The sequence below is a fragment of the Aulonocara sp. 'chitande type north' Nkhata Bay genome, linkage group LG1, assembly GCF_057382095.1.
Source record: "Aulonocara sp. 'chitande type north' Nkhata Bay isolate Kocher_YH1m ecotype deep benthic linkage group LG1, A_spYH_male_GT1.1, whole genome shotgun sequence".
Classification (NCBI taxonomy): domain Eukaryota; kingdom Metazoa; phylum Chordata; class Actinopteri; order Cichliformes; family Cichlidae; genus Aulonocara; species Aulonocara sp. 'chitande type north' Nkhata Bay.
Genome location: NC_141344.1, coordinates 15,833,988 through 15,848,960, shown reverse-complemented (window position 1 = coordinate 15,848,960; position 14,973 = coordinate 15,833,988). Strand labels below are relative to the sequence as shown.

Here is a 14,973-nt window from a genome sequence, read left to right as displayed (position 1 = left end):
GAGAGAGAGAGAAGTGAAGGGAACTGATTTAACAATTACTCCATGAAGGCTCTGTAATTGTCGAGGTTGCCAGTTTAAGAGCTACGGACAGATGGACAACCCTAGAACATAATGGCTTCGGTCATGACTGTCACCAGTGAGGGTCATAAAAATAAATGTGTCACATCACTTTTAAATGACTTTGTATTTCAATTTCAACTTTAGTAAACAAACTGTTGTGTAATCCATCCATCACTCTCACACGTCACATCAGAATCTCAGGAGATGGACGTGTTTTGAAAAGATGCTTCATTTTTATGTCATGAGGCTGCGTAATGAATTGAACAGTCTGCTCATAGACGGGATTAGATTGGGTGATACTGCACTGTTGCACCTACCACACTGAGAACTCTGTGTTCTTATATTAAGTTTTTGTTTGTTGTTGTGGCTTTTTTTTTTTTTTTTTTTTTTTTTTGGGGGGGGGGGGGGGGGGGTTTGTGTGTGACCTTTCTTTGGGTCTTGACCCAGTGCTGGAAAAACAGCTGTGCAGAATCACACCAACAGAGGAGGGAGTATTGCTTTGGCAGACTGGCATCATATCAGCATACTGATGACGCCGCCTGACAAAGAGCGCTCTCATATCTATTCATTTATTCATCGTCCCTCTTTATCTCTTGTCTCATTCTCTCTTTCTGCCTCATGTTCTCCCTCCAAATAAAATATTAGATTCAATAAGTGACTACCAAGCAGAGGTACCAGTATTGGGCTCTGCTTCGCTCATTCTTTACTCTCTGAGGCAGCTGTGCAGTTGCTATCTACCCCAAGTGAAAGCGTAAATCAAACAAAAATAACTGAGATGTCAAACGGCAGCTGTAATTTACTCCGAGTGCCATCAATTGAGACATATTCCCCATTTTTATATTCAGATATTGAAAATCCTTTGGTACCAGATGTCATTTATATTGGGTCTAATTTTGTTTTTCTTTCTTATGCTAGTCAAATACAGGCGTAACTCCATTAACAGCTGTATCCCATTAATGCTAATTGTTAACTGAGGCGATACTGCTATGACAAGTTCATTTGCATTTCTTGTATAATGAGAAGTGCCAATTTAAGGCTTATGTCCTATTTTAACAGTGAGTTTGTTCTTCAGCACTACCTTAAAAACTGTCACTGTTATTGTCACTTTGGATGAAAATGGGAAATACAGTTCAGCACACCAAAGCATCGGTGTGGCAACTTTTCCACCCTGTACGATGAAAACTGAGCAAAGAAAGTGCACATTTGTGCCTTCAGCAAATGTAAGAATAGCTAAATGAAACGAATAAACTGATTGCCTAAGTAATAAACACAGAACGCATAGGAAATGCCCCCTGAACCACCTTTTCTTATGTTGTAGATGCATAAACACTACAAATTCTCATTTTGGCTTGTTGGTTGGTGGTTGCTGGGAAACATGACATCATAATAAATTGTGCGCAATTCAGGTTTACATGGATGTAAATTAATGTTATTTTTATGAAATAAAACAATATTAGGCTTTTCATAGGTCTTGGAGCTAGATAAATGCTACAAATGGGTCATTTTAGTCCATTTCTAGTTGGTTGCTAGGCAATGTTAAGCCATCATAAAATGTCACACATTATTTAAGTATATCTGGATATAATTTAGATGTTATGTGCATAAACAGTATGAATGGGTCATTTAAGCTTGCTGGTAGGTGGTTGCTAGGCAATGTAATGATGTGAAAACCTTCAGGGTCCCAAGATGTACCTGTGTGCCAACTCTGGTTGCACAACTGCTGATCATTTAGGAAGAGTTTGGAAACAAATGAACAGAGCTTTTGTGTATTATACTGGATTTTGTGTTGTTTGTATATTGAAGAAGACTTAAAACTTTATTAAATACGTTGTTGTCTTACTAACGCTAATGTGTTTTCCCAAGTTTGTTTGCTGTTGATTTGTTTAGGTTTCTTTAGTCTCTTGAGAGTTTGCAAAAGAAGAGGGCAGTAAAAATGACTGGTGCAGCCTCTGCAGCCACTTGTTGATCCCACAACACGTGGCTGCAGGTGATGACACATAATGATTCACTGTTCTTGTGAAGATGATAATTTCCAAATTTGATGCAGGTCAGTGAAGCAGCAAATTCTCTTTGAGTATTCCAAATTAGTCCTTTTATCTCCTCCTGGTGAAGTATTTTGTATTTTCAGGTTTTCTTTCGAAATGGGAATATTTTCCTCAGATCTGAATATTAACATAAATTCTGATACATGGCCTGTGATGTACGAGCCACCTGTCCGGGTGGTATCCTGCCTCTCACTGAATGACATCTGAAATGGGCCCAAAACCCCCGTGACTCCGAATTGGATTAGTTATTAAGGAAATGGATGGATAGACAGATGGATGGACTTGTGCCGGAGTCGGCTCTGAGTATTTTGTACACAAACAGGCCAGCACTTTACAAGACAGGGACAAAGATGCATCCCTGAGGAAGAGCTTACATTTCTAGTGGGAAGGAAAAATGCACCTGCTCTTAAAAGTAATGAAGGAAGTAGATATAAGCAGGTTTTTGGATATGTGCAAATATCACAACACCTACCGACCTTTTCAAGAATGTGGTAGAAGGAATGAAAGGGGGAAGCTGTGTTTGCACAGTCAAATAAATTTGCCACCAGTGGAAAATTGTATTTGGATAGTAAACACAGCTGCATCTGAATGTGAATATTGATGGTATAGTTTACCTCATTTGTCTTGTAAACAGCTCAGTAAAATATTTTGTACAGGGAAACGTCACTTCTTCAGGGGAAAGCCCTTCAATCTGCTCCTTTGAAATTCTGGCTGAAAGGAAAAGTGTGAGAGAGAATCAAATACTAACCGGATGCCAAATGTTGTTAATTGTGATTAATTTCATCCTAAAATGCTACTTTTGGCATCATGCCAGCACAACATAGTTAGTTACTTATTGACTCTCTCTGTCTCTCCTGTGTTTTAAAACCACTTTCCTTTTCCTTCTTACCTTTAATATTGTCCTCTTTGTCAGTTTAAGTGTTGTGGAGGTGAAGAATTTAAAGACTGGAAAGTCAACATGTACCACAACTGTAGTGCGCCTGGTCCGTTAGCCTGCGGTGTCCCATATACCTGCTGTGTTACTACTAAGGTAGGTGTCATTATTGATGGTCTTACCACTACATCGGCTGGTACAATATATGCTTTTCTTGTTGCAATAATACCTCTTGTATTACCAGTTTCTATGCATGATGCTAACTGCTTCTGCCTCTTCTGATAATACTGCTATAGCACAATTTATGTTCAGCTACTACATTTAAAACATTTTTATTATTATTATAATTACAAGTACATATTTTACATGGTATATAACATTTAAATTATGTTTTTTTTTAGAAACTACTTGTGGGTAGACTTTTACATCCATCATGGGCATGAATGTCATGGAAATTTGGGGCATTTAATGGTTTCTTTGAACAGCTTTTGTTTTTAATGACCGGGTGGGGGGGGGGAACAAGAATTGGGTGCACAAGTTTGAATTTGAACTTATATTGCACTGACTACAACCAGTAGTTTTTCTTTTATCAGCATTAAAAAGATTTGTTTGACAGCACTCATCAGATTGACCAATATTCAGAACAAGGGAAATCCAAGGAATTCAGCAAAAATCTAAAGTGGAGACTAGTAGATTTGAACAAGTTGGAAAAGTCGCTTGGAGCCATTTCTAAACAACTGCAGATCATCAGTTCATCAGTTCAGACGGGTCTATGTAAGCACAATTTATCTGGAAGAATGCCAAAACTGTCATCATCACATAAGAAGAAATTGGTTGTAGGATGTTCAGAATAAACAGAGGCTCAAATCTGCTGTGAACTGGAAGCCATATGCCTTTTGGAGAAAGGTTTTATGGTCAAAGACTGAGCTTTTTGACTATAGTGACAGCTTGAGGTTTTCAAACTTTCAACTGTCAAGCACGATGGTGTCATGCTCTGGGGCTGCTTTGCTGCCTGTGGTACATTACATCACACAGAGTAGATGGAATAATGATCGATGAGTACCTCCAAATTCTTCAGCTTCATCTCAAATCAACAGCTAGACACTTAAAACCAAGACACAGATGGGTGTTCCAGCAGGACAATAACCCCAAACACTCATCAAGACTGATTTGTGGTTTGAAATGTTGACCAGTTTAATATATGTGTGGATTTGAGAAAATCCTAAAATACATTCAAACTTGTAAACCAAATGTTAAAAGACCAAAATGACACTGGCATTTATCATCTTAAACTGTATCTCATGCTGACCTATTTTTAATGGGGTCCAGTTATAAAAACATATGAAGCTAGAATACATTAAGTCCCCTGTAAAAGAGGATTGCACATATTTAACACACCTGTCTCTTCACTGGAGTTGATGAACACTTCATGCTAAGAGGTTTTTAAAAACAATTGTGTAGATGTTTTGTGGCTGCAGTGGGAATGAACAAAGTCTGATTAGTTAAAGCTAAAGATTCCAGGTTTGCTGTTGGGTGATATTCACGTGAAAATACGTGAATAAATGGCTTAATGGCTAAAGTGTGGCGTGAATTTATCTTGATACATCCTCATCTGTCTCATGAGAGGGTTTTTGATCTGCAGTTGTGCTGAGGAGAACTCCCAAAATCCCACGCAGCTTCACTTCTGAGAGACAAATTACACACTGTGAGATGCTGGCATTTTATTTGCTCACTGAGGGCATGCAGTCTCACAATCACAGTGGGAGCTGAAGATCAGAGTTAGATACCAACTAATCTGTAATTTTATCATGTTTGTTCCTGAATTTGTTTTTTTAGTTTTGGATTTGTGTGTGTGTGTGTGTGTGTGTGTGTGTGTGTGTGTGTGTGTGTGTGTGTGTGTCATTAAAGCTCTCAGACACACAGGCCTAAAGATCTGTCGGCGACACCTTCCTCAACCCTCAGCCCCAAGCAACTGCTAAACAACTGAACTTCTGATTTTCATCTGCAAAGTGGTTGGCATTAAGGAATGCACATTTTTCTCTAGTGCTCGGTGGCTGCCAGTGTCTGTGTGTCTGGGTCTTAAAGTAATAGCTCTTGCATGCAGAGTGACATTTAAAATGCACCTCTTCACCCTATATTGTGATTAAGCCTTAGCCATGGCATGTGCAGGCAATTTTCTCCACCTCTAAGTAGCAAAGGCTCCCTGTAATCTGTACACCTACACTGTCCAGTAATTATAAGGACAAAGAGAACAAAGAGAAAGTCTCGAGCTAAACACACAACAGTTTGACGAACTGTCTGAACTAATGAAACTGATCTCATCCGACATTCTCTAAAATTTAATTTTATTTAAAGGTTTCTTTGTTGGGTCAAACTTTTTGTTAGATGTTTAGATCTATCTATCTTTCGTTCGTTAGTTCGTTCTTTCTTTCTTTGACTAGCAGCATTTTTATGTGGAATAAAAATGGTCTTGACAAACTGTTTGGCAGAGAGAAAATAGCAAAACGATCCCTACCTGCCAGAGATGACTCACATAAGTGGCAACGGATGCTGTAGAGCAGAGCATATATGCCCTTAATGCAGACTTATCTTTGCGAACAAACATGGATATAATGATTTAGAGGTTTATTTTTAATTCCACTTAATTTTAGTTTTAATACAACAAGATGCAGGCTGCAGGTGACTCTGTTCTGAAGATAAAACCGTTAGATTAGATAAAAGCTTTTATTCTCCTGGCTGTCCCCACACTGTACAGCTTTCTGTTAATTTTCATTTGAAACATTTTACTTCTCTTTCAGAATAATGAAGTTCCCAACACTATGTGTGGGTACAAGGCCCTAGATGACAAGGTAAGACCACCAAGTCATAAAACACTTTATTATGTGCTGAAATATCCATTGTGACTATTGTGTGCTTTATATCCACAGAAGGTTCATTTAAACTGGGAATTGCAGACAGAAAACTGGCAGTTGCTGTCCTTTTTATCTCATTGACAGCTGAATGTTTCTTAGCAATAACTCTGGGTGTGCTGTGTCGCTCTCACACAACTGAGGACAAGTGTCAGATAATTAAGTAATGGACTGGTCTTATTATAAGCAAGGAACAGAAAGTTAAACAGTTGGAAGAAAGGAAAGGGAGCTGCCTTTGACTTTTTGTAGTTTTGAAATTGGACTAACCACCAGTGTTCTGTGTCCCACAGCATCAACCACTGCCTGACATCTATACCAGAGGCTGCACCGGTGCATTCATTTACTGGCTGCTGGACAATTATAAGATTATGATCATACTTCTGTTTTTGATCCTAGTGCCTCAGGTATACACACACACACACACACACACACACACACACACACACACACACACACACACACACACACACATTTGTACAGTGAGATAGTGATACAGATGCTTTACCTTTCTACTCATTTTTTACAGGTTAGCTTTTCCCATTATCTGTGGCCTTTTCTTCTCCTAATATGTTTGTATAGGAGTGTTCATGCAGAAATGAATGAAAGACCATGTGCTTGACTCTGTTTGCATGTGCAAATATTTACACTCATTTTTAATGTGTTTTATCCCAACTGTGACTCACTTTGTAACTGTGTGTTTTTAAAAAGTTCGAAACAAATACAGTTATTATTGCGGTGACGGGAAAGCTGTCGATGGTGGGTACAAACAACAGCAATTAACTTCTTCAAAAGGGTGTCTGAATAAAAGTGCGGCGCTCTGTTGGGGAGGGGCACAGAGTAGAGGCATACATCTTTCAATTGTTGCCCATGGGACAGAAAATGGATTTAAAAAGATGCGCTGAAAAAGCCTTTTAGAAGCACAATTTAACATAAAACATTAGCTGCAAAAAACAGGCTGGTTTAGTATGATTTACCTGAGACAAGGATGACTAAGTTATATTTTAATGTGTAGCGCTATATATGAGGAGTTATTTATGTCACTTTGTAGCTAAATGAGTTTTATTTTCATTATTGGTATTTATTCCCACCATGGATGTTTATGGAACAATTACCATTTAATTTTACTTTACCTTTTTAACAATTAAATGTTTAAACTCAATACAAAAGTATAGACAGATGTACAGATGGGCAAATAGATAAATAATGTAATAAAAGTCTCAACAGAAAGCCTGTTTAAACAAAACAAATGTAGACTAAAAAGACTGTCTCATTGGCCTTTATTCATGTACGAGGAACAACTAAAAAATTCTGAGCTTGTAAATGGAGATAGTCAGCAGCAGTGTCTTTTGTAACAAGATGAGATAAATAATATGGAGCATGGCCACTTAGCACTCTGTGTGTAAATACAAGGATTTTAAACAAATGCTAAAATCTCTTGGGAGCTAATTTATTCAGTATAAGGTGGGAGTGTTGTGAGCTTGATTTCTAGAACGTGTTGTTAAATATCAACACGTTAATAGTCTGGATGCAGTATTTTGTACAGCTTGGAGAGATTATCTGTCAAAACCGGTAAACAGGGTATTACAATAATCTAAGCACAAATGCGGGAATTGTTGTTTTTTTGTGGGGGTTTTTTTTGTTTTTGGGTTTTTTTTTTTTTTGGTTCAGCTGCGCAGACCAGAGAAGAATTTAATATTGTACCGAGATTTCAAACACTGAACTTTACATTTGAAACAAAAGAAGCAAGAGCCGGACTGATTTTAGGATATCGTTCAGGTGCTATAATTATTGCTTCAGTAAAGTTGGCATTTAATACAAGGCAACTGCTAGAGAGCTAAACCCAGTTAAACAGTGGGTCCAGCTGGTGAAGCTTAAAAGACATATATGGTTGAATGTCATCACCATAGAAATGATAAGAAATGTCATTAAAATACTAAATGATGCCAGCTGAAGCATGTAGAAAGAAAATAATACTGGACCCAGGACTGAACCTTGTGGAACCACACAGGTTAGGGAGATAATGTTAGAGGTGGCCAAACAGAGAGATTTCATGCAAGGTTGTACAGTTTTTCAGTTGACCTTTTTGTGATAGGTGTGGCTGCAGTGATGTGTCATTTGTACTTCAGATTTTGAGAACGCAAACTTGTATTTGCTTCTGTATTTACCAAAACAGCTTGCAGAGACTTATAGAGTGTACCTTTTAGAGCTCAGTGGAATAATAATAATAATGGATTGGATTTATATAGCGCTTTTCAAGGCACCCAAAGCGCTTTACAATACCACTATTCATTCACACACTGGTGGAGGCAGCTACAGTTGTAGCCACAGCTGCCCTGGGGCAGACTGACAGAAGCGAGGCTGCCATATCGCGCCATCGGCCCCTCTGGCCAACACCAGTAGGCAAGTAGGGTAAAGTGTCTTGCCCAAGGACACAACAACCAGGACAGAGAGCCCAGGGATCGAACCGGCGACCTTCTGGTTACAGATGCGATTCCCAACCCCCTGAGCCACGGTCGCCCCGAATAAATCATCCAAAACCCAGATTAGCAAATGGAATAAAATGGAAATTGCTTCACCCCTTAGGCACATCTGACAGCTCCACAGCCTTAGGAGAGATAAAATCAGCTGTGCAGTTACTTGCTGGTCCAATTTATTTAGATTTGCTTGGACCAAACAGGCCATAATAAAAACACAAAAATTAACTTTTATTTTAAAATATTCTGTCTGAACTTAAAATGGACCAAAGATTTTCTTTTTAAATCAGACTTTTGTTCTTTTCCAGCATTAAAAGAACAAATGCACACTATTCATTCACTCTGCACACCTTATACTCCTTCATCCTTCCCTTTTCTTGAACCAGATTCATTTGGTAGTGTGGATGTAACAGCACAGATGCTGTTTTTCATTACTTTGCCATTTCTACCCTCATAAATCCCATTTTCAATCATACATTTAATAATCCACACACTCTGGCAGCTATGAATATATGAATGTAGGCTGTGCTGGACTTTAATAAGCATGTTGAACTTCACTGAGCTGTGCAGAAGGTGTCAGTCGTCTGGTTCATTACACAGGTGCTTCTCTTTTGCTCTTTGTCACACATCCTGATTTCTCAGGTGATGCCCAACATTTAATCTGGTGTCCCACTCTGTCAGATATTTGAGGTTACTTACGAATGTTTAGTTCCAAGTGGAAAATTTCATCTAACTCAACAGAAATCTCTATATAGCAGGACAAGTCATTTTCATCTCAGCTTCCAGTTTAGATTCCAATTGTGTGTATTTCTGGACGTGTGGTTAGTGTAGGTCTAATTAATAAAAAATAATAAAATAAATATTAAGCAAGTTTTATTCAAGACATATTAAAATGGAAAAAAAAATACACAAAGTGTATTTTTTGGCTGTGAACAATCCAAAAATGTGTATGTGATTAAAAGTACCTTTGTTCCTCTCATTTCTATGATTCACTGAGATTATTCTGACAAATTTCACAATCATGAAAAAGCAAATGGAACGAATACCAGCTCTAAATATAAATAAATAGATTAAAGTATTGCTGATATGTGTGCTTTTGTTATCTGAGATGTGAGCTTAATTTCTGGGATGCGTTTGCAGAGTAAGTAGAAAAGATTTTTTTGGTGAAGGCTGTGCAGATACTTGTCAGCTATTCCTCAAAACTGCATTAGGCACAAACTTAAACGAGTCAAAAAGAAAAGTCAGAAATGAAAATTAGAAAGCCCTTCCTCTTCTTCTTGCGTAATCTTTTTCTAAGTCATTACCATAAGACAAGCACAGATATTATACATAAAAGCCTTTTAGAGGGTTTATCTCTTGCATGGACTTTCTTGGCATTCACAGACCTGTATTTAATAATTAGCTGATTTCTTTCAGGCCTGAAAAACAAAAAACAAAGCTGGGAGGAGGTACAGGTGTCTAGTTTGCTAGTTCTCGTTTGGGAAACAGAAGCAGAGAGATTTCGCACTCAATTTCGTTGTGTGGACAGATGTGGCAGTAGTAGTCGCGTGCCCTTATTGCAGACTGTATCTCTGTATCTCTGCAAAGACAAACTCAGAAGCATACAAAGCAGCCTGATGTTGCTTCAGGTGATCTTTCAAAGGATGTCCAGTTTATCTAAACACACATTTCCTTTGTTCCTTCCGCCTCACATCTCTTCTTTTAATCTCTTTCTCATATCTTACATTAGGGAGGCTTAGATACAAGGTAAAGACACAAATGAGACTGATGAGAAGCAGCCACAGTCACCTTTCTTCCACCATGCTTATTAAGATTCTCTCTCTCTCATTCCCTCTGTCTAGTTCTTCGGTGTGCTAGTCACCCGGATATATATCACTCGTGTTGAAGACATAAGTGATCAGTATGCTGAACCCACCGAAGATGCACGACGTCAGAAAGGTCGCTTGGACAAATGGTTCAAATGTATGCCAGAATGGGACTGACAGAAAACTGCAAGTAGCGAAGAGATCTGATATTCAATTGTGCTTTTTTTTTTCTTTTTCTTTTTTTCAGCGTCCACTGTTTTACTTACTTTTAACAACTTTGTTGAAATACAGTGTACTAATGGTGGAAAATACTCGTTTAGATATGAGCTTTTAACTGCAATGTGCCTAACATGGTCTCAGGGATAAAGACAAAATACAAAACAACCACTTTTGTTTCTTTCTTTTATGTGAAATGAGTCTTTTCCAGTGCAACACACAATCACAGTTTGTGGCGTTGCCTTAATTTTGATACTTTTCTGCCCCTGTTTCTTCTGTTGATTAAACCATTGCTTGACCTTTCTAAATAATCAATGCTGAATTGGTATTGAAGTGCTGGTATGCATAAAAATGGTCTAAAATGACTTTTTTTGTTTGTTGCTTAAAAACAGCTGGTCAGTTTACCTTATTTGTATCTCCTGATGTGTCCAGGACAAGTGTTACCTATGATGCTCAGATGTATTACAGATATTTTATTAAAGCAAAAAAAACCTTTATTATGAAATACAATTTTGTCAGTGGGAACAGAAAAAAAAATATGAATCTTAGTAAAGTGGCAATGCCATAATCTCAGGGTGCCTATAAGCAGCAACCTTGTCTTTTAGAATATTGCCACTGCATGCCAGTTTGAATACTGCTGTTAGTAGACTTGCATGTAGTATGTATCCTACTCCTTATTTGTGTAGTGGTTGACAATCAGCACAGTACAACTGTCTTTAGTCAAACAATTATGCAGTGGAAATGACGATTTGTGATTGACATGTTAGTCATGATTGCATGTTTTCAAGCTGCCTTTTCACAGAATAGTGAAGTTATAAAAGCAGCACTTTAGATCTGCCGTGGCCAAAGCTGCGGACGTGGCACAAATTTTGTTTCCTGTAATTTGCCGCTTGACTTTTTTTATTTAGCTTTTTTTTTACATGTTTCTGTGATCTAATGAAGAACAATTTGGGGCGTTTCATAATTTTCAAAGACTTTTATTGGCAAATAAATCAGATTTATGTAAACAGTGCCTGTTTGCAGTGTTGACCCTTCGTCGTAACAGCTCCCTCTGGCATGCTGAATATCAGTTTCTGAGTTCATGAGTATGCTTCTGATCACTCTGCGAAACAGTATACAATCACTGTGAACTGCCAAAATTGAAGCAGTAAATTGTATGAAGAAAAAAAGTTGCGCCACTGCCAACAACAAAAAACCACATGATGCCTAACAACAGGTTCAAAGGGAACAATACAGAGATATTTCCCACTGACTATTGTTGTGTGGAAAGATGTAACAGGAGTAGTAGTGTGGCCTTGTTATTTAGACAGAGCATCATTACAGCAGAGCTATAAGTGTAACTCACTCGGTAATGAGTGTGGGTGTAGAAGTATACAACGTGAGGTATAGCGACGTTTATTTACCACTAATTACCAGCAGTAAATCAGTCACAGAGTTCTTCCTGAACATGGTGAAATGCTTGGAAGTATAGTCGCAAAATGTCTGTACAACACTACCATGAGTTCCCAGAACCTCAAACTTCACAAGCTATGGAAAGCTGACTGGTAACCACACTCCCCCCCCCCATATATTGCTAATATGCTAACCACATAATAATAATAATGGATTGGATTCATATAGCGCTTTTCAAGGCACCCAAAGTGCTTTACAATGCCACTATTCATTCACACACTGGTGGAGGCAAGCTACGGTTGTAGCCACAGCTGCCCTGGGGCAGACTGACAGAAGCGAGGCTGCCATATCGCGCCATCGGCCCCTCTGGCCAACACCAGTAGGCGGTAGGGTAAAGTGTCTTGCCCAAGGACACAACGACCAGGACAGAGAGCCCGGGGATCGAACCGGCGACCTTCCGGTTACATAGTGCACATTGGATTCAAACTCATACCTTCGGTGACTACCTCCCTACTACTTGTCAAAGTGACGTCACCGAACATAATGCAACACCATTGGTTATTTCTCAAGTTAGCACGACGGTTCAGTGGTTTGCACTATTGCCTCACAACAAGAGGGTCCTGGGTTTTCCACAGGACCTCTAGTTTCTACACTGGGACACTCTCTTGCAACATAAAGCTCAAAACCTAAAGTGTTTCACATACTTAAAGTAAAATAAAGGTTAAAAAAACAGATTGGTCTAAATGAATTAACATTGTAGAGAAGCAGATATTGCTTTACAATATATTACAGCTTATCGTCATTGTGGTTTTACTATTGACGTTTATATATGCACTTGTTATGACCTAACTGAACAATGTGAATTTATTGTACTGTTGAACTTCTTGCGTCTGACGTAACATCAAACCAGAGACCGAAGTTGGGTTTATTTTTTTGTTTGGTTTTTTTTGGGGGGGGGGGGGTTTGTTTGTTTTTCTTCCTTTGTCAGATGTACACATTATTATCTTTAATTTGTATCTATTCCTGTAATATATTATACTGCAGCTACATCATGGCTAAAGCACATTTGCAATCGTTTCAGGTTCCACTCAATTCTTGCCTTTAATTATTCGACCAAGGTTTACAGAATATTGCAGTGGTCCAGAAAAATTTTTGTTTATTTATTTTTTTGTTGCAAATTACATATTTTATTAATTAGGTGTTGGTTGAGCTTGCGCATTTGTAACTACTGGCTGGTGTATGTACTCTGTTGTATGGGGGTTTTATTATGTGTTACAGTTATTTTATACTCTTTACTGTGAGGATGCGTTTAGAGAGAATCAGTTTCAATATAAAGCGACAACAGCTTCTAGCATTAAGGAAATTATTTTTTTATGATTTGATGCATTTAAAAATGAAAACTATTTTTAGTTACATGGATTTAATTACATGAATGTCACTCAATGTGCTTTGTTTGTCTGCTTCGTTAAACTAACGGTGCTAAGGGAACTATTTTGGCTAATTAGTTTGTCACAACTACATTTTTTTGGAAATTTGATTGAAACTGTAATGTAAGTTAAATAAAAATATATTGACCCAGTTCACCGTCCATGTGATATAACAATATATATGGGTAGTTCTGTTATTTTCATATTCATTATTTGTCACTGGTTGTATAAATATGTACAAAGGTGGTCTCAGCTCCAAAGTTTATACAGTGTTGGAAAGACTGCACAACATAATTTGAAAGTATGTTTTTGAAATGCTTTGTTGGGTTTAGGTTGGAAAATAAAATGATTAAAATATTTTAAGAGTCCTGTTGTTTGTCTTTTAGTGGACTGTATTTAAGGAACAAACCACAAAAGCAACTCAATCACCAAACATCTCCCCAAGTCTACACCCTTTCCTAAAAATTGTCACCTCTGGCTTAAACATTAAAACCGCTTTAAAATTATAGTACTCAATAGGTCGTCCTGTGAAGGTATTTCGGGTGATGCTGTATAAATGATTGTTGATATCATACTGTGTATTTTCTAGGCCAGGCTTCATCCTGAGTTTACAGCTGTGTGTAAATTTTTCATGTTGAAGTATGTGAGCATCTACAGACAAAGACGGAACAGATGAAAAATGTAAAAGTTCCTGAATTATTTCCATAAAAGTCTCCAAACAGAGCCAGTTCTTGTAATAATTCAAGCTGTCACATTCAGCTCCACTGTTACAAACCGTCACTAATGCTTACATGTAAAATGCCCAAGAATGGTCCGTATAACAGGACATTCATACCAAAACATACGAGACAACATAAGAATATTTTATTAGATTCGCATTGGAGAAAGAAACCTACTCGTTGAATTGTTTGTTTGGTTTAAACATAATATCAAAATAAGTAAACACATTTATCAAAGACTCAGGCTGAGTGACAAAAATCTTTGTTGTGTTAAAAACAATATGTTGCAATAGTAACATTTTACAGTATATTTAGGCTAAAACAGTGACCAAAATTTGTGGCACTGAAAACCTCTAAAATTGAAAGATTAGTTTAGAGTCAGTTTATTTCTAATTTTACTTTTTACATTACCAAACAGTGCTATACTAGAAGCTTCTCAAACACAAGCACCATGTGTACATGACGTCTCTTCTGTTTTACACATTAGAAGAGTTTATGTGAAAAGAGCAGGAATGTCCACAGAGGCTTGGTGTTTATCTGTTGTACGATCTTTCTTCCTCCTGCTCCTGCTGCTCCACAGACTTCCTGCTGAATCGAACCCATTAATATTTTACTTCGACCACCACTCAGGACCAGAAAGTTATTTTGTTTTATCACAGAAAGAAGACACTTTGGGGAATGATCTGAAAGCAATGGCCATGTTCCACTCACCAAAACGATATAAATAATCATAGCAATACACTCAGACTCTGGCTCAATTTTAAAGCAAGTACTGTAAGCTGTCCATGACACAAAATTAAAAGATGATCACAGCTATTCATCTCCTTGAGAGCAGTCATGTGGTTACCCCCAGACCACTATGAAATTGAGCTGTTATAGAAATACAACCTTAGGCAGAAATTTAGGGACAAAGGATACTAGATCCTCTTTTTCAGGGAAAAATAAAGTTAACCTTTTCAAGACAGCATTGTAAATATACCTAGAATATCTCATAATATAATATACACTCACACCAATTCATCTTGTGGTAATTATATTTGTAAAACAATACA

The 14,973-nt window shown here is 37.7% G+C and overlaps 1 protein-coding gene across 1 annotated transcript in view; it reads left to right on the top strand.

Moving 5' to 3' along the window:
• Positions 1-13,560, top strand: part of tspan15 (tetraspanin 15) — a 41,749-nt gene extending 28,189 nt beyond the window's left edge. The window contains exons 5-8 of the mRNA XM_086285580.1: positions 3,019-3,135; positions 5,778-5,828; positions 6,179-6,292; positions 10,204-13,560. Of these exons, the coding sequence (XP_086141706.1) occupies positions 3,019-3,135; positions 5,778-5,828; positions 6,179-6,292; positions 10,204-10,344 (423 nt within the window). The 3' untranslated portion in view covers positions 10,345-13,560. The remainder of the gene's footprint in view (positions 1-3,018; positions 3,136-5,777; positions 5,829-6,178; positions 6,293-10,203) is intronic.
• Positions 13,561-14,973: the final 1,413 nt, after the last annotated feature.